We start from the raw sequence: 24032 nt of genomic DNA on the forward strand, positions 1-24032 counted from the left end.
TTATGTTTAAAAGACGCCATTGCACTTTTCTTGTGCCTGCCTTTCCTGCTGTATTTGCACTGTGGTAACATTAAAGGTGGTGTTTGGGGGGAACCAGTGCATTGGGAGTCGTCATTTTGGTAAGCGCTGCAGTGTTTTATTGACCGGCACTATTTAATGAAGCCTGGGACGCTGACACGCCAAAGGTGTGCCAAAGGCAAGCTCATCTGTGCCCGTCCGCGCCCGAGTGGGATTAGGGGCCGGGACCCTGCTCCGGCCCATCCAAGTAAGCTAATATTCTCCTTGTTTCAGCTACTAGCTCTGCGGGGTCCATCAAGAGTGATTGTTGTCACTCAGTTGATCTGACCAAGGGTGAACTGTAATACAAGAACTGCTCTATCCACATCCCATGCGCCCGTGGTCCAAGGCCGCCAATATTGCCCTGTGCTGCTGGCACCTGCGTATGACCAGTTGTAGATCCCTACCGTGCCACAAATTTAAACTCTCCACTTTTCTCAAGAAGGAAACAGCGGATGCAGTTTTCCAGGTGGAAACCTGGTTCCACACAGAGTCCGGGCCCAACCTCACTCAGCCCCTGCCTACTGACTATTACATACGCCGGAAAGAAGATCGGGGGTTCCTATAATACTTAAGGAAGATTGTAGGTGCTTCCAGGAACCCTTAAAGCTTGCCAACTGTGAAAGCACGACCTTCGCCATATCAGTGTGCCCCACATTTACCTTTTCAGGGGTATCCTTTATCAGCCCCCTGACCTGAGCTGCCATTTTATCCAGGCCTTTCCCAATGTAATTTCCAATTTGCAAGCAAAAAACCTAATTCTACGTATTGGGAGATCTCAATATCCACCTGGAAGAGTCTGTGGGCATGCAAGCCTTCGGGTACCCCAAGATTTTTCTGCATCCATTTATCCCAGATTGTATCGGGTCCTACTCATGAAAAATCACATTTGCTTGACCCTATTTTCACTAATGACTCATTTCTAAACGTGCTCGATCTGCTCCCTGTAATGTGGTCGGACCACTTCATGACCCCTCGGTCTTGAACATCCCGCTCCTTACCGGTCTCCCAGACCATTTACCTGGAGTGACCGTAGCTGGTAAAAACATGAGAGTGATAAACAGAAGCATGCCCTTGACACTGTGAGACCTGACCTGGGCACGGATCCCCTAGGAGCAAATGCTAAGGTCACTCAGTGGATCAAACTTTCGCAGGATCAAGTTATTCCCTTAAAAGTCCAAACCAGATCTACTTAAGACAATTCCACCCCTGGTATACTCCCCTCCTACGGACACTAAAGCAAGAATGTGAAAAAGCTGAATGGAAATGGAGGTAAGACTATGCCGAAACAAGCAAATTAAATTAGTGAGCCACACTAAGGAGGTATCACTCCGAAATTAAAACTGCTCAAGCTGCAAGTAAAAATCAACTGCACTCCAACGCTCTGCGTGAAATGTTTCAGATTGTTAACACATTACTGGAGCCCACCTCAGGCAGCCTTTCTCCCGAACCTCCAGTATCCCAGTGCAATGATCTTTCAAGTTTTTTCATAAAAAAGATAATCAATATCTATCTAACTGTCCAAAAGACCAATAGTGATACAGCCCCTAAACCTAATAGAGACAAGCAGGAAAGTAGGCAAAAAGGCCTCAGAATTTCCTAACATGACCCTGGATAGCCTCACGGTTCTTTTCGGCAAAGTTAAATCGGGATCCCCGTTGGACCCTGCTCCACCACGCATCCTTGCCAAAGCGGCAGATTACATTGTTCCTACATTGTTTGAGATTTCAAATCTCTCATTAGCAAAGGCAATAGTACCCTCTGCATGAAAGCACACAGTGGTAAAAACTATATTACAAAAGCGTATCCTGGGCCCTCTCTGTCCAGGAAATTATAGACCCCTCTCACTGAGCAAAGTATTGGAAAAACATGTTAACCAGTCCCTGTCAGATTTAATAGAAGTCAACAACATCCTTCACCCAACCCAAACCGGGTTCCGGCCAAACCACAGCATGGAGACCGCCCTCCTGGCGGTAGTGAAGGAATCAAAAATGCTTCTAGATCAAGGAAGTGCGGAGGCATCATTCTCCTTGCTCTAAGTGTTGCGTTTGACACTGTAAACCGTGGTATCCTTATCGAAAGATCCTGTAGTGCTGGAGTCTCAGGACAGGGTTTGAATTGGTTCAACTCTTCTCTGAGGGATAGGACCTTCCAGGTGTTTGATGAACCTTTGAAGTATGGAGTATCGCAAGGTTCGTCATTGAGCTCTAAACTATTCAACCTAAATATGCGTCCATTGGCAGGCATTGTACTGCCTTTTGGGATCTCCATAGTATCATATGCTGATGATATACAGTTCATTTTCTCTCTCACTCCTGGACAAGTTTCTCTAGCCCCCTCCTTGGGACCTTGTTTGGAGAATGTAGCAAGCTGGATGGACAGGTCTTGCCTGAAGTTAAATGGGGATAAAACCGAGGTCATGGCCTAAGGGAATAATACTACCCCCTACAGGAGCCTTGGCTGGTCGGATTGCCTCGGCACGGCTCCCAGGACGGTTATAATAGATCTGGGTGTACGGGTGACAGTTCATTGACTATGAAATCCCAGGCAACAAACTCTCGGCCAGCTGCTACGGCACTCTCGGAGTGCTGCATAGAATCCTACACCTACTTCCCTTGCTCTCCAGAAGGCTTGTGGTCCAGGTATGATCCTCTCCCGCCTGGATTACGGAAATTCACTTTACCTGGCAGCGCCAAAAGCTGTAATTTGGAAACTTCAAGGGTTACAGAACGCTGCAGCCCAGACTCTGCTCGGTATCCCCAGACACAATTCAGCCCGGCAGACTCTAGCCTCTCTCCACTGGCTTCCAGTTGCTCAGAGGATTACATTTAAAGCCCTTTGCATAGCACATAGGGCACTTCTGAGTAACGGCCCCTCCAACTTCTCGACCCATTATCTCTCCCTAGACCCAGAGCAGAACTGCTCGATCCACCAGTGCGCGATGGGCTGTGGTTCCCATCATTAGAAAGGCAAGAAGTGGGGGGCAGTGTTTTGACCATGACGTGGTTGAACTAAGGAACATACACTGCGGACAGCCAATAATGATGTTTATTTAAAAACTTGGTTTTATGACAATGAACCACTCTAGAAGACTCTTGGTTAGGCTGTGTTGGACACAAGTGCTGGGAGGCCCAGGGGTCGCCATGCCCTTTACAGATGCCACATAGAATAGAACAGAATAGAATAGAAAACAAATCACTGATTAAATAATTCACAGTAGTTCTTTGATAACAAAATTAATTGTTCCTTTATTCAAATTTATACATGTTTATAGACATAAATGTCCCTCGCACAAAAAGGTAATTCACATACATTTTCTCTAAATGTACTATAACGCTGCCATCCCCCTAAAATCCAAATACACTCAAATTACACACATACCATTCGTGCCAACAATTAAAAACATTCTATGAATACACTGTGCTCCAGCGTTGTTTGGCAAGAAGACATTTATAAGTTTCAAGAACCCACACATAGATTGTTGAAACCATAATCACATTCAGTGAGGCCATACATCAACTACCTTTGTAACATAAACTCACATATCCCATTCACAGAAAGGTTGTTGGTTCTTTTTAATCAGCATTAGGTTTTCATAGATATATGTTGCCTCCAGCCTTTTGTATTATCGAGCACACCTTGGTGACCAGTGGCTTGTTTTGATCATTTAAGGTGTGGGTTGTGTGTTTGTTGTTGATTTCTGTCCCCGTCCCACTCCTCATGTCATCTTTCAAGGCCCGGTGTGTTGTTACATTGCTGTTGTCACTAGTACATGCAGAACACGAGGAAAGGTGACTCGTGAACCGTGCAGAGCAGGAACAGTGTACCATGAATGGTACAAGGTCCCTCTTGTGGCCTTCTTGTTTTGCGACTAAACAGAGAAGTGTTGTTATTTTAATTCACATTTAGTGCCAGTCCTCTGCTCATCTCTACCCCAGAAACCAACCAAAGTCATTTCCTTTCTCATACAATGATGTGTTGTGTCATGCCCAGTACAGAAATGAGCTGATTTAGCTACTGACTGGGAATAGTGCTGGGTAGGAGATGAAGTTTAGTGACAATAGCTCTCTTTCTTTTTCGAATTAAACTTTCTTTCACCTTCATAGGTTTTGCTGCTGTTGTTTCTGACACAGCAATTTCTTGGGCTCGTGTTGATGGAGGAGAAAGAGACAACAACCCCTGTGTCAGCTCAGGTAAAGCATTCCTGTATTGTGCCATGAAGGGAGCAGCCGCTCCAGTGTTAGTTCATGGGAAGGTATTCTTGCATCCTGACCTAGAGGAGAGGATCAGATGAAGGCATTCATAAAAGAGACAGCTGCCCAGGTGTCGGGCAGCCAAAGGTATTTCTTCACTTTTGTATGATGAGACGGCAGCCCCAGAGTCAGCTCAGTAACCCGAGTGTCGGAAGTGTAATGTGGATGAGAAGGCAGCCCCAGAGTCAGCTCCGTAACCCGAGTGTCGGAAGTGTAATGCGGAAGAGACGGCAGCCCCAGTGTCAGCTCAGTAACCCGAGTGTCGGAAGTCTAATGTGGATGAGACGGCAGCCCCAGAGTCAGCTCAGTAACCCAAGTGTCGGAAGTGTAATGTGGATGAGACGGCAGCCCCAGAGTCAGTGCAGTAACCCGAGTGTCGGAAGTGTAATTTGGATGAGACGGCAGCCCAGAGTCAGCTCAGTAACCCGAGTGTCGGAAGTGTAATGTGAATGAGACGGCAGTCCAGTGTCAGCTCAGTAACCCGAGTGTCGAAAGTGTAATGTGGATGAGACGGCAGCCCCAGAGTCGGCTCAGTAACTCGAGTGTCGGAAGTGTAATGCGGATGAGACGGCAGCCCCAGAGTCAGTGCAGTAACCCGAGTGTCGGAAGTGTAATGTGGATGAGACGGCAGCCCAGAGTCAGCTCAGTAACCCGAGTGTCGGAAGTGTAATGTGAATGAGACGGCAGTCCAGTGTCAGCTCAGTAACCCGAGTGTCGGAAGTGTAATGTGGAAGAGACGGCAGCCCCAGAGTCAGCATAGAAACCCGAGTGTCGGAAGTGTAATGCGGATGAGACGGCAGCCCCAGAGTCAGCTCAGTAACCCGAGTGTCGGAAGTGTAATGTGGATGAGACGGCAGCCCAAGAGTCAGCTCAGTAACCTGAGTGTCGGAAGTGTAATGTGGATGAGACGGCAGCCCAAGAGTCAGCTCAGTAACCCGAGTGTCGGAAGTGTAATGCGGAAGAGACGGCTGCCCCAGTTTCAGCTCAGTAACCCGAGTGTCGGAAGTGTAATGTGGATGAGACGGCAGCCCCAGAGTCGGCTCAGTAACCCGAGTGTCGGAAGTGTAATGTGGATGAGACGGCAGCCCCAGAGTCAGCTCAGTAACCCGAGTGTCAGAAGTGTAATGTGGATGAGACGGCAGCCCCAGAGTCAGCTCAGTAACCCGAGTGTCTGAAGTGTAATGTGGATTAGACGGCAAAGCATTTAGCGTTTTTGGACGCTGCTGAGGCCCAGGAGGGACCAGGAGGTCGCAAATTGGACCAGCAGAGAGAGGGGACGTTGAGCAAGACAAGGAGCCCTCTCTGAAGCCGGTAGCACCCGGAGAAGTGCCAGAAACAGGCACTACGAGGATGCGTGAAACGGTGCTCGCCGAAGTTGCACAAAGGAGTCCCACGTCGCCGGAGACCAACTTAGAAAGTCGTGCAATGCAGGTTAGAGTGCCGTGGACCCAGGCTTGGCTGTGCACAAAGGATTTCCGCCGGAAGTGCACAGGGGCCGGAGTAGCTGCAAAGTCGCGGTTCCCAGCAATGCAGCCCAGCGAGGTGAGGCAAGGACTTACCTCCACCAAACTTGGACTGAAGAGTCACTGGACTGTGGGGGTCACTTGGACAGAGTCGCTGGATTCGAGGGACCTCGCTCGTCGTGCTGAGAGGAGACCCAAGGGACCGGTAATGCAGCTTTTTGGTGCCTGCGGTTGCAGGGGGAAGATTCCGTCGACCCACGGGAGATTTCTTCGGAGCTTCTGGTGCAGAGAGGAGGCAGACTACCCCCACAGCATGCACAAGCAGGAAAACAGTCGAGAAGGCGGCAGGATCAGCGTTACGGAGTTGCAGTAGTCGTCTTTGCTACTATGTTGCAGGTTTGCAGGCTTCCAGCGCGGTCAGCAGTCGATTCCTTGGCAGAAGGTGAAGAGAGAGATGCAGAGGAACTCGGATGAGCTCTTGCATTCGTTATCTAAAGTTTCCCCAGAGACAGAGACCCTAAATAGCCAGAAAAGAGGGTTTGGCTACCTAGGAGAGAGGATAGGCTAGCAACACCTGAAGGAGCCTATCACAAGGAGTGTCTGACGTCACCTGGTGGCACTGGCCACTCAGAGCAGTCCAGTGTGCCAGCAGCACCTCTGTTTCCAAGATGGCAGAGGTCTGGAGCACACTGGAGGAGCTCTGGACACCTCCCAGGGGAGGTGCAGGTCAGGGGAGTGGTCACTCACCTTTCCTTTGTCCAGTTTCGCGCCAGAGCAGGGGCTAAGGGGTCCCTGAACCGGTGTAGACTGGCTTATGCAGAATTGGGCACATCTGTGCCCAACAAAGCATTTCCAGAGGCTGGGGGAGGCTACTCCTCCCCTGCCTTCACACCATTTTCCAAAGGGAGAGGGTGTCACACCCTCTCTCAGAGGAAGTTCTTTGTTCTGCCATCCTGGGCCAGGCCTGGCTGGACCCCAGGAGGGCAGCTGCCTGTCTGAGGGGTTGGCAGCAGCAACAGCTGCAGTGAAACCCCAGGAAGGGCAGTTTGGCAGTACCAGGGTCTGTGCTACAGACCACTGGGATCATGGGATTGTGCCAACTATGCCAGGATGGCATAGAGGGGGCAATTCCATGATCATAGACATGTTACATGGCCATATTCGGAGTTACCATTGTGAAGCTACATATAGGTAGTGACCTATATGTAGTGCACGCGTGTAATGGTGTCCCCGCACTCACAAAGTTCAGGGAATTGGCTCTGAACAATGTGGGGGCACCTTGGCTAGTGCCAGGGTGCCCTCACACTAAGTAACTTTGCACCTAACCTTTACCAGGTAAAGGTAAGACATATAGGTGACTTATAAGTTACTTAAGTGCAGTGTAAAATGGCTGTGAAATAACGTGGACGTTATTTCACTCAGGCTGCAGTGGCAGGCCTGTGTAAGAATTGTCAGAGCTCCCTATGGGTGGCAAAAGGAATGCTGCAGCCTATAGGGATCAGCTCAGTAACCCAAGTGTCGGAAGTGTAATGCAGAAGAGACGGCAGCCCCAGAGTCAGATCAGTAACCCGAGTGTCGGAAGTGTAATGCGGATGAGACGGCAGCCCCAGTGTCAGCTCAGTAACCCGAGTGTCGGAAGTGTGTAGGAAAGTACCATCTTGCCTGGCATGTTACCCCCATTTTTCACTGTATATATGTTGTTTTAGTTGTATGTGTCACTGGGACCCTGCCAGCCAGGGCCCCAGTGCTCATAAGTGTGGCTGAATGTGTTACCCGTGTAGTGACTAACTGTCTCACTGAGGCTCTGCTAATCAGAACCTCAGTGGTTATGCTCTCTAATTTCTTTCAAATTGTCACTAACAGGCTAGTGACCAATTTTACCAATTTACATTGGCTTACTGGAACACCCTTATAATTCCCTATTATATGGTACTAAGGTACCCAGGGTATTGGGGTTCCAGGAGATCCCTATAGGCTGCAGCATTCCTTTTGCCACCCATAGGGAGCTCTGACAATTCTTACACAGGCCTGCCACTGCAGCCTGAGTGAAATAACGTCCACGTTATTTCACAGCGATTTTACACTGCACTTAAGTAACTTATAAGTCACCTATATGTCTGACCTTTACCTGGTAAAGGTTAGGTGCAAAGTTACTTAGTGTGAGGGCACCCTGGCACTAGCCAAGGTGCCCCCACATTGTTCAGGGCCAATTCCCCGGACTTTGTGAGTGCGGGGACACCATTACACGCGTGCATAACATATAGGTCACTACCTATATGTAGCTTCACAATGGTAACTCCGAATATGGCCATGTAACATGTCTATGATCATGGAATTGCCCCCTCTATGCCATCCTGGCATAGTTGGCACAATCCCATGATCCCAGTGGTCTGTAGCACAGACCCTGGTACTGCCAAACTGCCTTTCCTGGAGTTTCACTGCAGCTGCTGCTGCTGCCAACCCCTCAGACAGGTTTCTGCCCTCCTGGGGTCAAGCCAGGCTTGTCCCAGGATGGCAGAACAAAGGACATCCTCTGAGAGAGGGTGTTACACCCTCTCCCTTTGGAAAATGGTGTGAAGGCAGGGGAGGAGTAGCCTCCCCCAGCCTCTGGAAATGCTTTCATGGGCACATTTGTGCCCATTTCTGCATAAGCCAGTCTACACTGGTTCAGGGACCCCTTAGCCCTGCTCTGGCGCGAAACTGGACAAAGGAAAGGGGAGTGACCACTCCCCTGACCTGCACCTCCCCTGGGAGGTGTCCAGAGCTCCTCCAGTGTGCTCCAGACCTCTGCCATCTTGGAAACAGAGGTGCTGCTGGCACACTGGACTGCTCTGAGTGGCCAGTGCCACCAGGTGACGTCAGAGACTCCTTCTGATAGGCTCCTTCAGGTGTTGCTAGCCTATCCTCTCTCCTAGGTAGCCAAACCCTCTTTTCTGGCTATTTAGGGTCTCTGGGGAAACTTTAGATAACGAATGCAAGAGCTCATCCGAGTTCCTCTGCATCTCTCTCTTCACCTTCTGCCAAGGAATCGACTGCTGACCGCGCTGGAAGCCTGCAAAACTGCAACATAGTAGCAAAGACGACTACTGCAACTCTGTAACGCTGATCCTGCCGCCTTCTCGACTGTTTTCCTGGTGGTGCATGCTGTGGGGGTAGTCTGCCTCCTCTCTGCACTAGAAGCTCCGAAGAAATCTCCCGTGGGTCGACGGAATCGTCCCCCTGCAACCGCAGGCACCAAAGAACTGCATCACCGGTCTCCTCTCAGCACGACGAGCGAGGTCCCTTGAATCCAGCAACTCTGTCCAAGTGACTCCCACAGTCCAGTGACTCTTCAGTCCAAGTTTGGTGGAGGTTGTAGGAAAGTACCATCTTGCCTGGCATGTTACCCCCATTTTTCACTGTATATATGTTGTTTTAGTTGTATGTGTCACTGGGACCTGTGTAGTGACTAACTGTCTCACTGAGGCTCTGCTAATCAGAACCTCAGTGGTTATGCTCTCTCATTTCTTTCCAAATTGTCGCTGACAGGCTAGTGACCATTTTTACCAATTTACATTGGCTTACTGGAACACCCTTATAATTCCCTAGTATATGGTACTAAGGTACCCAGGGTATTGGGGTTCCAGGAGATCCCTATGGACTGCAGCATTTCTTTTGCCACCCATAGGGAGCTCTGACAATTCTTACACAGGCCTGCCACTGCAGCCTGAGTGAAATAACGTCCACGTTATTTCACAGCGATTTTACACTGCACTTAAGTAACTTATAAGTCACCTATATGTCTGACCTTTACCTGGTAAAGGTTAGGTGCAAAGTTACTTAGTGTGAGGGCACCCTGGCACTAGCCAAGGTGCCCCCACATTGTTCAGGGCCAATTCCCCGGACTTTGTGAGTGCGGGGACACCATTACACGCGTGCATAACATATAGGTCACTACCTATATGTAGCTTCACAATGGTAACTCCGAATATGGCCATGTAACATGTCTATGATCATGGAATTGCCCCCTCTATGCCATCCTGGCATAGTTGGCACAATCCCATGATCCCAGTGGTCTGTAGCACAGACCCTGGTACTGCCAAACTGCCTTTCCTGGAGTTTCACTGCAGCTGCTGCTGCTGCCAACCCCTCAGACAGGTTTCTGCCCTCCTGGGGTCAAGCCAGGCTTGTCCCAGGATGGCAGAACAAAGGACATCCTCTGAGAGAGGGTGTTACACCCTCTCCCTTTGGAAAATGGTGTGAAGGCAGGGGAGGAGTAGCCTCCCCCAGCCTCTGGAAATGCTTTCATGGGCACATTTGTGCCCATTTCTGCATAAGCCAGTCTACACTGGTTCAGGGACCCCTTAGCCCTGCTCTGGCGCGAAACTGGACAAAGGAAAGGGGAGTGACCACTCCCCTGACCTGCACCTCCCCTGGGAGGTGTCCAGAGCTCCTCCAGTGTGCTCCAGACCTCTGCCATCTTGGAAACAGAGGTGCTGCTGGCACACTGGACTGCTCTGAGTGGCCAGTGCCACCAGGTGACGTCAGAGACTCCTGCTGATAGGCTCCTTCAGGTGTTAGTAGCCTATCCTCTCTCCTAGGTAGCCGAACCCTCTTTTCTGGCTATTTAGGGTCTCTGTCTCTGGGAAACTTTAGATAACGAATGCAAGAGCTCATCCGAGTTCTGCATCTCTCTCTTCACCTTCTGATAAGGAAACGACTGCTGACCGCGCTGGAAGCCTGCAAACCTGCAACATAGTAGCAAAGACGACTACTGCAACTCTGTAACGCTGATCCTGCCGCCTTCTCGACTGTTTTCCTGCTTGTGCATGCTGTGGGGGTAGTCTGCCTCCTCTCTGCACCAGAAGCTCCGAAGAAATCTCCCGTGGGTCGACGGAATCTTCCCCCTGCAACCGCAGGCACCAAAAAGCTGCATTACCGGTCCCTTGGGTCTCCTCTCAGCACGACGAGCGAGGTCCCTCGAATCCAGCGACTCTGTCCAAGTGACCCCCACAGTCCAGTGACTATTCAGTCCAAGTTTGGTGGAGGTAAGTCCTTGCCTCACCTCGCTGGGCTGCATTGCTGGGAACCGCGACTTTGTAGCTACTCCGGCCCCTGTGCACTTCCGGCGGAAATCCTTTGTGCACAGCCAAGCCTGGGTCCACGGCACTCTAACCTGCATTGCACGACTTTCTAAGTTGGTCTCCGGCGACGTGGGACTCCTTTGCGCAACTTCGGCGAGCACCGTTTCACGCATCCTCGTAGTGCCTGTTTCTGGCACTTCTCCGGGTGCTACCTGCTTCAGTGAGGGCTCTTTGTCTTGCTCGACGTTTCCTCTCTCTTCAGGTCCAATTTGCGACCTCCTGGTCCCTCCTGGGCCCCAGCAGCGTCCAAAAACGCCAAACGCACGATTTGCAGCTAGCAAGGCTTGTTGGCGTCCTTTCGGCGGGAAAACACTTCTGCACGACTCTCCAAGGCGAGAGGGATCCGTCCACCAAAGGGGAAGTCTCTAGCCCTTTTCGTTCCTGCAGAAACCTCAGCTTCTTCTGTCCAGTCAAAGCTTCTTTGCACCCGCAGCTGGCATTTCCTGGGCATCTGCCCATCTCCGGCTTGCTTGTGACTTTTGGACTTGGTCCCCTTGTTCCACAGGTACCCTAGATTGGAAATCCACAGTTGTTGCATTGCTGGTTTGTGTCTTTCCTGCATTATTCCTCTAACACGACTACTTTGTCCTTAGGGGAACTTTAGTGCACTTTGCACTCACTTTTCAGGGTCTTGGGGAGGGTTATTTGTCTAACTCTCACTATTTTCTAATAGTCCCAGCGACCCTCTACAAGGTCACATAGGTTTGGGGTCCATTCGTGGTTCGCATTCCACTTTTGGAGTATATGGTTTGTGTTGCCCCTATCCCTATGTTTCCCCATTGCATCCTATTGTAACTATACATTGTTTGCACTGTTTTCTAAGACTATACTGCATATTTTTGTTATTGTGTATATATATCTTGTGTATATTTCCTATCCTCTCACTGAGGGTACACTCTAAGATACTTTGGCATATTGTCATAAAAATAAAGTACCTTTATTTTTAGTATAACTGTGTATTGTGTTTTCTTATGATATTGTGCATATGACACTAAGTGGTACTGTAGTAGCTTCACACGTCTCCTAGTTCAGCCTAAGCTGCTCTGCTAAGCTACCATTATCTATCAGCCTAAGCTGCTAGACACCCTATACACTAATAAGGGATAACTGGGCCTGGTGCAAGGTGCAAGTACCCCTTGGTACTCACTACAAGCCAGTCCAGCCTCCTACATTGGTTGTGCAGCGGTGGGATAAGTGCTTGAGACTACTTACCACTCTTGTCATTGTACTTTTCATAAGAGAAAAATATACAAAACAAGGTCAGTGTATATACACATAGCCAAAAAGGTTTGCATTTCCTCTTTTCAATCTTTTCTAAGTGCTGAAAAGTACTTCTAAACTTTCAAAAAGTTCTTAAAAGTTTAAAAAGTTTTTTTTCTGTCTTTCCAAAAAGTTCTGAAAACCTTTTTCTCTTTTTCTATCACTTTAACTCTCTCTAAAAAATGTCTGGCACAGGCCAAAGTGTTGATCTGTCCAAACTTGCATATGACAACCTTAGCTGGAAAAGAGCAAGGAGTCTCTGTATAGAGAGAGGTTTGAGTGTAGGGAAGAATCCTTCCTTGGAATTGTTACTAAACATGCTTAGAGAACAGGATAAGGCCATAGGTGCCCCATCTGTTGAAAAAGTACCTAATAGTTCCCAATCTGATTCAGGGACTCCCCCAGGAAAAGATTCAGGAAAGAAACTTCCTAGCCTGCCCATTACTAGACAATCTAGCATAGATGGTAATGATGATGAGCCACACCAGATAAATAGTGTTGTCTCACATCATAGCAAAAGCATTTATTCTCACCATACTGGTAGTAATGTTTCTGTAAACCAAGCTGTTAGGTTGGCTTCTGTAAGGGACAGGTCTCCTTCTGTTCATTCCCATCATAGCTCTGTTTCTAGAAATGTCCCTCCCACCAACCCTGATGACAGAATGTTAGAGAGGGAACTCAATAAGTTGAGGGTGGAACAAACCAGACTGAAGCTTAAAAAGCAACAGCTGGATTTGGATAGACAGTCTTTTGAATTAGAGAAGGAAAGACAGAAGTTGGGTTTAGATACCCATGGTGGCAGCAGCAGTATTCCCCATAGTCATCCTGCAAAAGAGCATGATTCCAGGAATCTGCACAAGATAGTTCCCCCTTATAAGGAGGGGGATGACATTAACAAGTGGTTTGCTGCACTTGAGGGGGCCTGTGTTGTACAGGATGTCCCTCAAAGGCAGTGGGCTGCTATCCTATGGCTATCATTTAGTGGAAAAGGTAGGGATAGGCTCCTTACTGTGAAAGAAAATGATGCTAATAATTTCCAAGTTCTTAAGAATGCACTCCTGGATGGTTATGGCTTAACCACTGAGCAGTACAGGATAAAGTTCAGAGAGACCAAAAAGGAGTCTTCACAAGACTGGGTTGATTTTATTGACCATTCAGTGAAGGCCTTGGAGGGGTGGTTACATGGCAGTAAAGTTACTGATTATGACAGCCTGTATAACTTGATCCTGAGAGAGCATATTCTTAATAATTGTGTGTCTGATTTGTTGCACCAGTACTTGGTGGACTCTGATCTGACCTCTCCCCAAGAATTGGGAAAGAAGGCAGACAAATGGGTCAGAACAAGAGTGAACAGAAAAGATCATACAGGGGGTGACAAAGATGGCAACAAAAAGAAGGATGGTAAGTCTTCTGACAAGGGTGGGGACGAATCTAAAAATGAGTCTTCATCAGGCCCACAAAAACACTCTGGTGGGGGTGGTGGGTCCAAATCCTCCTTTAATCAGAACAAAGAAAAGAAACCATGGTGCTATTTATGTAAAATAAAAGGCCATTGGACAACAGATCCCAGTTGTCCAAAGAAAGGCACCACAGCTCCTACCACTACAACCCCTACTGCTACACCTAGTGTCCCTACTAATAGCAGTGGTGGTGGGAGCAAACCTACTAATAGCCAATCCAAGGGAGTAGCTGGGCTCACTTTTGGTAATTTAGTTGGGGTTGGTCTGATTAGGGAGACCACAGAGGCTACTTTAGTCTCTGAAGGGGCTATTGATTTAGCCACCTTGGTTGCTTGCCCCCATAACTTGGAGAAGTACAAGCAACTAACCCTAATAAATGGTGTTGAGGTCCAGGCCTACAGGGACACAGGTGCCAGTGTCACAATGGTGATTGAGAAACTGGTGCACCCCGAACAACACATACTTGGACACCAGTACCAAGTAACCGATGCTCACAACATAACACAAAGCCACCCCATGGCTGTTGTAAGTCTCAACTGGGGGGGGGTAACTGGTCCAAAGAAAGTTGTGGTAGCTTCAGATTTACCTGTAGACTGTCTATTAGGGAATGATTTGGAGACATCAGCTTGGTCAGATGTGGAGTTGGAGGCCCATGCAGCAATGCTGGGCATCCCAGGGCATATTTTTGCTTTGACAAGGGCTCAGGCCAAAAAGCAAAAAGGACAGGGAAGCTTGGATCCTGGAACAATGGACCAAGTGCTCCCTAAAGCTAGGGCTAGTAGAAGCAAACCACTTCCTACTATCCCTCCCTCTACAGTGGATTCAACTTCTGAGGAAGAAGAATTCCCTCCCTGTGCAGAACCTACACCAGAGGAGCTGGAAGCAGACACTGCTGAGCTTTTGGGTGAAGGGGGGCCTGCCAGAGAGGAGCTGAGTGTGGCACAGCAAACCTGTCCCACATTAGAGGGTCTCAGACAGCAAGCTGTCAAACAGGCTAATGGGGATGTCAGTGACTCTCACAGAGTTTACTGGGAGGACAGCCTCTTGTACACTGAGCATAGGGATCCTAAACCTGGAGCTGCCAGGAGATTAGTGATTCCTCAGGAGTACAGAAAGTTCCTCCTAACACTGGCACATGACATTCCCTTAGCTGGGCATCTAGGACAAATGAAAACTTGGGACAGGCTTGTTCCCCTGTTTCATTGGCCTAGGATGTCTGAGGACACAAAGGAATTTTGTAAGTCCTGTGAAACCTGTCAAGCCAGTGGCAAGACAGGTGGCACTCCAAAGGCACCCCTTATCCCACTGCCTGTGGTTGGGGTTCCCTTTGAAAGGGTAGGGGTTGACATAGTTGGCCCCCTTGACCCTCCTACTGCTTCAGGCAATAGGTTTATCTTAGTGGTAGTGGACCATGCCACAAGATATCCTGAAGCTATTCCTTTAAGGACCACTACAGCTCCTGCAGTGGCAAAGGCCCTCCTGGGAATATTTTCCAGGGTGGGCTTCCCAAAGGAAGTAGTATCAGACAGAGGAAGCAATTTCATGTCTGCATACTTAAAGGCCATGTGGAAGGAGTGTGGTGTAACGTACAAGTTCACAACACCCTATCATCCACAAACAAATGGACTGGTGGAGAGATTTAATAAAACTCTCAAAGGCATGATTATGGGTCTCCCTGAAAAACTCCGCAGGAGATGGGATATCCTTCTACCATGCCTCCTTTTTGCCTACAGGGAGGTACCCCAGAAAGGAGTGGGCTTCAGCCCCTTTGAACTTCTTTTTGGACACCCTGTTAGGGGTCCACTCACACTTGTAAAGGAGGGTTGGGAACAACCTTTAAAAGCTCCTAAGCAGGATATTGTGGATTATGTACTTGGCCTCAGATCAAGGATGGCTGAGTACATGAAAAAGGCCAGTAAAAACCTTCAGGCCAGCCAAGAGCTCCAGAAGCAATGGCATGATCAGAAGGCTGTTTTGGTTCAGTACCAACCAGGGCAGAAAGTGTGGGTCTTGGAGCCTGTGGCCCCAAGAGCACTCCAAGATAAATGGAGTGGACCCCACACAATTGTTGAAAAGAAGGGTGAAGTCACCTACTTGGTTGACTTAGGCACTGCCAGGAGTCCCCTTAGGGTGCTCCATGTCAACCGCCTGAAACCCTACTATGACAGGGCTGATCTCACCCTGCTCATGGCAACTGATGAGGGACAGGAAGAAGACAGTGATCCTCTACCTGATCTCTTCTCTTCCACAGAACAAGATGCTCTTGTGGAAGGTGTAGTTTTGGCAGATTGTCTTACTGCTGAGCAGAAAGACCATTGCATAAATCTCCTAGGACAATTTTCAGAACTCTTCTCTACTGTGCCAGGCACCACTTCTTGGTGTGAGCACACTATAGATACTGGAGACAGTTTACCTGTCAAAAGTAAGATCTATAGGCAGCCTGACCATGTCAGGGACTGCATAAAGCAAGAAGTTCAGAAAATGTTGGAACTAGGAGTGGTTGAGCACTCTGACAGTCCATGGGCTTCTCCTGTGGTACTGGTACCAAAACCCAATTCTAAAGATGGAAAGAAAGAAATGCGGTTTTGTGTAGACTATAGAGGTCTCAACTTGGTAACCAAAACTGATGCTCACCCTATACCCAGGGCAGATGAGCTTATAGATACACTGGCATCTGCCAAGTATCTAAGCACTTTTGATTTGACTGCAGGGTATTGGCAGATCAAATTATCAGAAGATGCTAAACCTAAGACTGCATTTTCTACCATTGGAGGACATTACCAGTTTACTGTAATGCCTTTTGGTTTGAAAAATGCACCTGCCACTTTTCAGAGGTTGGTGAACACAGTCCTGCAAGAGCTGGAAGCTTTCAGTGCAGCATATTTGGACGATATAGCTGTCTTTAGCTCCAGCTGGGATGATCACCTGGTCCACCTATGGAAAGTTTTGGAGGCCCTGCAAAAGGCAGGCCTCACTATCAAGGCTTCAAAGTGCCAGATAGGGCAGGGTAAGGTGGTTTATCTGGGACACCTTGTTGGTGGGGAACAGATTGCACCACTTCAGGGGAAAATCCAAACTATTATTGATTGGGTTCCCCCTACCACTCAGACTCAGGTGAGAGCCTTCCTAGGCCTCACTGGGTATTACAGGAGGTTCATTAAGAACTATGGCTCCATTGCAGCCCCTCTTAATGACCTCACATCCAAGAAAATGCCTAAAAAGGTATTATGGACAGCAAACTGTCAGAAAGCTTTTGAGGAGCTGAAGCAGGCCATGTGCTCTGCACCTGTCCTGAAAAGCCCTTGTTACTCTAAAAAATTCTATGTCCAAACTGATGCATCTGAATTAGGAGTAGGGGCAGTCCTATCACAACTTAATTCTGAGGGCCAGGATCAACCTGTTGCTTTTATTAGTAGGAGGTTGACCCCTAGAGAAAAGCGTTGGTCTGCCATTGAGAGGGAGGCCTTTGCTGTGGTCTGGGCTCTGAAGAAGTTGAGGCCATACCTGTTTGGCACTCACTTCATTGTTCAGACAGACCACAAACCTCTACTTTGGCTAAAACAAATGAAAGGTGAAAATCCTAAATTGTTGAGGTGGTCCATATCCCTACAGGGAATGGACTATACAGTGGAACATAGATCTGGGAGTAGCCACTCCAATGCAGATGGACTCTCCAGATATTTCCACTTAGACAATGAAGACTCATCAGGTAACGGCTAGTCTTATTGTCCATCGTTTGTGGGGGGTTGTGTAGGAAAGTACCATCTTGCCTGGCATGTTACCCCCATTTTTCACTGTATATATGTTGTTTTAGTTGTATGTGTCACTGGGACCCTGGTAACCCAGGGCCCCAGTGCTCATAAGTGTGCCTGAATGTGTTACCTGTGTAGTGACTAGCTGTCTCACTGAGGCTCTGCTAATCAGAACCTCAGTGGTTATGCTCTCTCATTTCTTTCCAAATTGTCACTGACAGGCTAGTGACCATTTTTACCAATTTACATTGGCTTACTGGAACACCCTTATAATTCCCTAGTATATGGTACTAAGGTACCCAGGGTATTGGGGTTCCAGGAGATCCCTATGGACTGCAGCATTTCTTTTGCCACCCATAGGGAGCTCTGACAATTCTTACACAGGCCTGCTACTGCAGCCTGAGTGAAATAACGTCCACGTTATTTCACAGCCATTTTACACTGCACTTAAGTAACTTATAAGTCACCTATATGTCTAACCTTTACCTGGTAAAGGTTGGGTGCAAAGTTACTTAGTGTGAGGGCACCCTGGCACTAGCCAAGGTGCTCCCACATTGTTCAGAGCCAATTCCCTGAACTTTGTGAGTGCGGGGACACCATTACACGCGTGCACTACATATAGGTCACTACCTATATGTAGCTTCACAATGGTAACTCCGAATATGGCCATGTAACATGTCTATGATCATGGAATTGCCCCCTCTATGCCATCCTGGCATAGTTGGCACAATCCCATGATCCCAGTGGTCTGTAGCACAGACCCTGGTACTGCCAAACTGCCCTTCCTGGGGTTTCACTGCAGCTGCTGCTGCTGCCAACCCCTCAGACAGGCAGCTGCCCTCCTGGGGTCCAGCCAGGCCTGGCCCAGGATGGCAGAACAAAGAACTTCCTCTGAGAGAGGGTGTGACACCCTCTCCCTTTGGAAAATGGTGTGAAGGCAGGGGAGGAGTAGCCTCCCCCAGCCTCTGGAAATGCTTTGTTGGGCACAGAGGTGCCCAATTCTGCATAAGCCAGTCTACACCGGTTCAGGGACCCCTTAGCCCCTGCTCTGGCGCGAAACTGGACAAAGGAAAGGGGAGTGACCACTCCCCTGACCTGCACCTCCCATGGGAGGTGTCCAGAGCTCCTCCAGTGTGCTCCAGACCTCTGCCATCTTGGAAACAGAGGTGCTGCTGGCACACTGGACTGCTCTGAGTGGCCAGTGCCACCAGGTGACGTCAGAGACTCCTGCTGATAGGCTCCTTCAGGTGTTAGTAGCCTATCCTCTCTCCTAGGTAGCCGAACCCTCTTTTCTGGCTATTTAGGGTCTCTGTCTCTGGGGAAACTTTAGATAACGAATGCAAGAGCTCATCCGAGTTCCTCTGCATCTCTCTCTTCACCTTCTGATAAGGAAACGACTGCTGACCGCGCTGGAAGCCTGCAAACCTGCAACATAGTAGCAAAGACGACTACTGCAACTCTGTAACGCTGATCCTGCCGCCTTCTCGACTGTTTTCCTGCTTGTGCATGCTGTGGGGGTAGTCTGCCTCCTCTCTGCACCAGAAGCTCCGAAGAAATCTCCCGTGGGTCGACGGAATCTTCCCCCTGCAACCGCAGGCACCAAAAAGCTGCATTACCGGTCCCTTGGGTCTCCTCTCAGCACGACGAGCGAGGTCCCTCGAATCCAGCGACTCTGTCCAAGTGACCCCCACAGTCCAGTGACTCTTCAGTCCAAGTTTGGTGGAGGTAAGTCCTTGCCTCACCTCGCTGGGCTGCATTGCTGGGAACCGCGACTTTGCAGCTACTCCGGCCCCTGTGCACTTCCGGCGGAAATCCTTTGTGCACAGCCAAGCCTGGGTCCACGGCACTCTAACCTGCATTGCACGACTTTCTAAGTTGGTCTCCGGCGACGTGGGACTCCTTTGTGCAACTTCGGCGAGCACCGTTTCACGCATCCTCGTAGTGCCTGTTTCTGGCACTTCTCCGGGTGCTACCTGCTTCAGTGAGGGCTCTTTGTCTTGCTCGACGTTTCCTCTCTCTCTTCAGGTCCAATTTTCGACCTCCTGGTCCCTCCTGGGCCCCAGCAGCGTCCAAAAACGCCAAACGCACGATTTGCAGCTAGAAAGGCTTGTTGGCGTCCTTTCGGCGGGAAAACACTTCTGCACGACTCTCCAAGGCGAGAGGGATCCGTCCACCAAAGGGGAAGTCTCTAGCCCTTTTCGTTCCTGCAGAAACCTCAGCTTCTTCTGTCCAGTCGAAGCTTCTTTGCACCCGCAGCTGGCATTTCCTGGGCATCTGCCCATCTCCGGCTTGCTTGTGACTTTTGGACTTGGTCCCCTTGTTCCACAGGTACCCTAGATTGGAAATCCACAGTTGTTGCATTGCTGGTTTGTGTCTTTCCTGCATTATTCCTCTAACACAACTACTTTGTCCTTAGGGGAACTTTAGTGCACTTTGCACTCACTTTTCAGGGTCTTGGGGAGGGTTATTTTTCTAACTCTCACTATTTTCTAATAGTCCCAGCGACCCTCTACAAGGTCACATAGGTTTGGGGTCCATTCGTGGTTCGCATTCCACTTTTGGAGTATATGGTTTGTGTTGCCCCTATCCCTATGTTTCCCCATTGCATCCTATTGTAACTATACATTGTTTGCACTGTTTTCTAAGACTATACTGCATATTTTTGCTATTGTGTATATATATCTTGTGTATATTTCCTATCCTCTCACTGAGGGTACACTCTAAGATACTTTGGCATATTGTCATAAAAATAAAGTACCTTTATTTTTAGTATAACTGTGTATTGTGTTTTCTTATGATATTGTGCATATGACACTAAGTGGTACTGTAGTAGCTTCACACGTCTCCTAGTTCAGCCTAAGCTGCTCTGCTAAGCTACCATTATCTATCAGCCTAAGCTGCTAGATACCCTATACACTAATAAGGGATAACTGGGCCTGGTGCAAGGTGCAAGTACCCCTTGGTACTCACTACAAGCCAGTCCAGCCTCCTACAGAGGTAAGTCCTTGCCTCCCCACGCCAGACTGCATTGCTGGGAACCGTGACTTTTGCAGCTACTCCGGCCTCCGTGCACTTCCGGCGGAAATCCTTTGTGCACAGTCCAGCCTGGGTCCACGGCACTCTAACCTGCATTGCACGACCTCCTAAGTTGTTCTCCGGCGACGTGGGACTCTTTTGTGCGACTTTGGGTGAGCACCGTTTCACGCATCCTCGTAGTGCCTGTTTCTGGCACTTCTCTGGGTGCTACCTGCTGGCTGCTGAGAGGGCTCCTTGTCTTGCTCGACGTCCCCTCTGTCTCCTGACGCAATTTGCGACATCCTGGTCCCTCCTGGGCCACAGCAGCGTCCAAAAACCCTTACCGCACGATTTGCAGCTAGCAAGGCTTGTTGGCGGTCTTTCGGCGGGAAAACACTTCTGCACGACTCTCCACGGCGTGAGGGATCCGTCCTCCAAAGGGGAAGTCTCTAGCCCTTGTCGTTCCTGCAGAAACCTAAGCTTCTACTGTCCAGTAGTAGCTTCTTTGCACCCACAGCTGGCATTTCCTGGGCATCTGCCCATCTCCGACTTGCTTGTGACTTTTGGACTTGGTCCCCTTGTTCCACAGGTACCCTCGACTGGAAATCCATCGTTGTTGCATTGCTGGTTTGTGTCTTTCCTGCAGAATTCCCCTATCACGACTTCTATGTCCTCTGGGGAACTTTAGTGCACTTTGCACTCACTTTTCAGGGTCTTGGGGTGGACTATTTTTCTAACTCTCACTATTTTCTAATAGTCCCAGCGACCCTCTACAAGGTCACATAGGTTTGGGGTCCATTCGTAGTTCGCATTCCACTTTTGGAGTATATGGTTTGTGTTGCCCCTATCCCTATGTGTCCCCATTGCATCCTATTGTAACTATACATTGTTTGCACTGTTTTCTAAGACTATACTGCATATTTTTGGTATTGTGTATATATATCTTGTGTATATTTGCTATCCTCATACTGAGGGTACACTCTGAGATACTTTGGCATATTGTCATAAAAATAAAGTACCTTTATTTTTAGTATAACTGTGTATTGTGTTTTCTTATGATATTGTGCATATGACACTAAGTGGTACTGTAGGAGCTTCACTCGTCTCCTAGTTCAGCCTAAGCTGCTCTGCTAAGCTACCATTATCTATCAGCCTATGCTGCTAGACACCCTATACACTAATAAGGGATAACTGGGCCTGGTGCAAGGTGCAAGTACCCCTTGGTACTCACTACAAGCCAGTCCAGCCTCCTACATTGGTTGTGCAGCGGTGGAATAAGTGCTTTGAGACTACTTACCACTCTTGTCATTGTACTTTTCATAAGAGAAAAATATACAAAACAAGTTCAGTGTATATACACATAACCAAAAAGTTTAGCATTTCCTCTTTTCACTCTTTTCTAAGTGCTGAAAAGTACTTCTAAACTTTCTAAAAAGTTCTTAAAAGTTTAAAAAGTTTTTTTCTGTCTTTCTAAAAGTTCTGAAAACTTTTTTCTCTTTTTCTATCACTTCAACTCTCTCTAAAAATGTCTGGCACAGCCCAAAATGTTGATCTGTCCAAACTTGCATATGATCACCTTAGCTGGAAAGGAGCAAGGAGTCTCTGCATAGAGAGAGGTTTGAGTGTAGGGAAGAATCCTTCCTTGGAATTGTTACTTAACATGCTTAGAGAACAAGATAAGGCTAAAAGTGCCCCATCTGTTGAAAAAGTAGCTAATGGTTCCCAATCTGATCCAGGGACTCCCCCAGGAAAAGATTCAGGAAAGAAACTTTCTAGCCTGCCCAATACTAGACAGTCTAGCATAGTTGGTACTGAGGTGGAGTCACATCATACAGATGGTGTGCTCTCACATTACACTGTCAGCAAAGCTGTTAGGGTACCCTCTGTAAGGGACAGGTCTCCTTCTGTCCATTCTCATCATACTTCTGTATCTAGAAATGTCCCTCCCACCAACCCTGATGACAGAATGTTAGAAAGGGAACTCAATAAGTTGAGGGTGGAACAAACCAGACTGAAGCTTAAAAAGCAACAGCTGGATTTGGATAGACAGTCTTTAGAACTGGAGAAGGAAAGACAGAAGTTGGGTTTTGAAACCCATGGTGGCAGCAGCAGTATTCCCCATAGTCATCCTGCAAAAGAGCATGATTCCAGGAATCTGCATAAGATAGTTCCCCCTTATAAGGAGGGGGATGACATTAACAAGTGGTTTGCTGCACTTGAGAGGGCCTGTGTTGTACAGGATGTCCCTCAAAGGCAGTGGGCTGCTATCCTATGGCTATCATTTAGTGGAAAAGGTAGGGATAGGCTCCTTACTGTGAAAGAAAGTGATGCCAATAATTTTACAGTTCTTAAGAATGCACTCCTGGATGGTTATGGCTTAACCACTGAACAATACAGGATAAAGTTCAGAGAGACCAAAAAGGAGTCTTCACAAGACTGGGTTGATTTCATTGACCATTCAGTGAAGGCATTGGAGGGGTGGTTACATGGCAGTAAAGTTACTGATTATGACAGCCTGTATAACTTGATCCTGAGAGAGCATATTCTTAATAATTGTGTGTCTGATTTGTTGCACCAGTACTTGGTGGACTCTGATCTGACCTCTCCCCAAGAATTGGGAAAGAAGGCAGACAAATGGGTCAGAACAAGGGTGAACAGAAAAGTTCATACAGGGGGTAACAAAGATGGCAACAAAAAGAAGGATGGTAAGTCTTCTTACAAGGGTGGGGACAAATCTAAAAATGAGTCTTCATCAGGCCCACAAAAACACTCTGGTGGGGGTGGTGGGCCCAAATCCTCTTTTAATCAAAACAAGGAAAAGAAACCATGGTGGAGAAAGCCCGCGCGAATTCTTCTTACACAATCGTTAGCTTTATTTAAAAAACAACATAGAATCGGAGTGCCGTCGACCATCGTGTGAAATATAAACTTCATGGGACACAAACGTCTCTGCAAGGACGCTGCTTGCATAACCACCAAATAAGCCTGTTGGTGGATCCTCTGTAGAACGACGTCGGACGCGGACGCAGGCGCCGGGTGGCTCACGTCCGGAGTTCACCGCGGAGTGCGAGCCGCAACGCAACGCTGCCGCTACTGCTGCTGCGGCGGCGGCGACGACCTTGGGGGCCGGAGGAGGACTCTCGCCGGTGTGTACCCCGGCTGTATTTCGGCTGCATTCCGGCTGGGGGTGAGGGTGACCCCCCTGCTCCTTTCCACCGCAGTGTTTTCGTTGTCTCGGCGCGGCGCGGATTGGGGTGCTAGGAGGAGCCAGAAGCCAGAAGGAGCCTGAAGGAGTCTTGCTGCCCCCCCCCCCTGCAGACCCCCTGTGGACCCCCTGTGGGCCCCCTGAAGACGCGGAGTAGGTGAGCAACCGGGAGAGACCAGGTGAGCAGCTTTTCCTGGGGGGGGGGGTCCTTGTTCAGATTCTGTTACGGGACCCTTCTTGGCCATTGAACCCCTCCCCCGCTTCTACCCTCGGCTCCGGTCCCAGCTTCGGTGTTGGTGCTCAGTCACGTCGCCTCACCCAACCCCCCCCCCAGCCCCAGCTCTAGCCCCAGCTAGCTTTAGCTTTGGCCTTGGACTTGGACCTGGCGTTGTTGTTGGTGGTCTCTTCTAAAGACTGAGTAAGGAAGCCAGTAAGGAACCAAGG

At 48.7% G+C, this 24032-nt stretch overlaps 1 protein-coding gene and 1 long non-coding RNA gene across 2 annotated transcripts in view; both read left to right on the plus strand.

The window, feature by feature from the left end:
- LOC138303505 (uncharacterized) overlaps positions 1–24032 on the plus strand; it is a 1082407-nt gene that overhangs the window by 757344 nt on the left and 301031 nt on the right. The gene's annotated exons all lie outside the window — the stretch shown is intronic.
- The window catches only part of LOC138303489 (zinc finger protein 271-like), a 167172-nt gene that overhangs the window by 54968 nt on the left and 88172 nt on the right, over positions 1–24032 (plus strand). Inside the window, exon 6 of the mRNA XM_069242664.1 lies at positions 4164–4250. Within this exon, the coding sequence (XP_069098765.1) occupies positions 4164–4250 (87 nt within the window). The remainder of the gene's footprint in view (positions 1–4163; positions 4251–24032) is intronic.

The sequence above is a fragment of the Pleurodeles waltl genome, chromosome 7 (genome assembly GCF_031143425.1).
Source record: "Pleurodeles waltl isolate 20211129_DDA chromosome 7, aPleWal1.hap1.20221129, whole genome shotgun sequence".
NCBI classification, from domain to species: Eukaryota; Metazoa; Chordata; class Amphibia; order Caudata; family Salamandridae; genus Pleurodeles; species Pleurodeles waltl.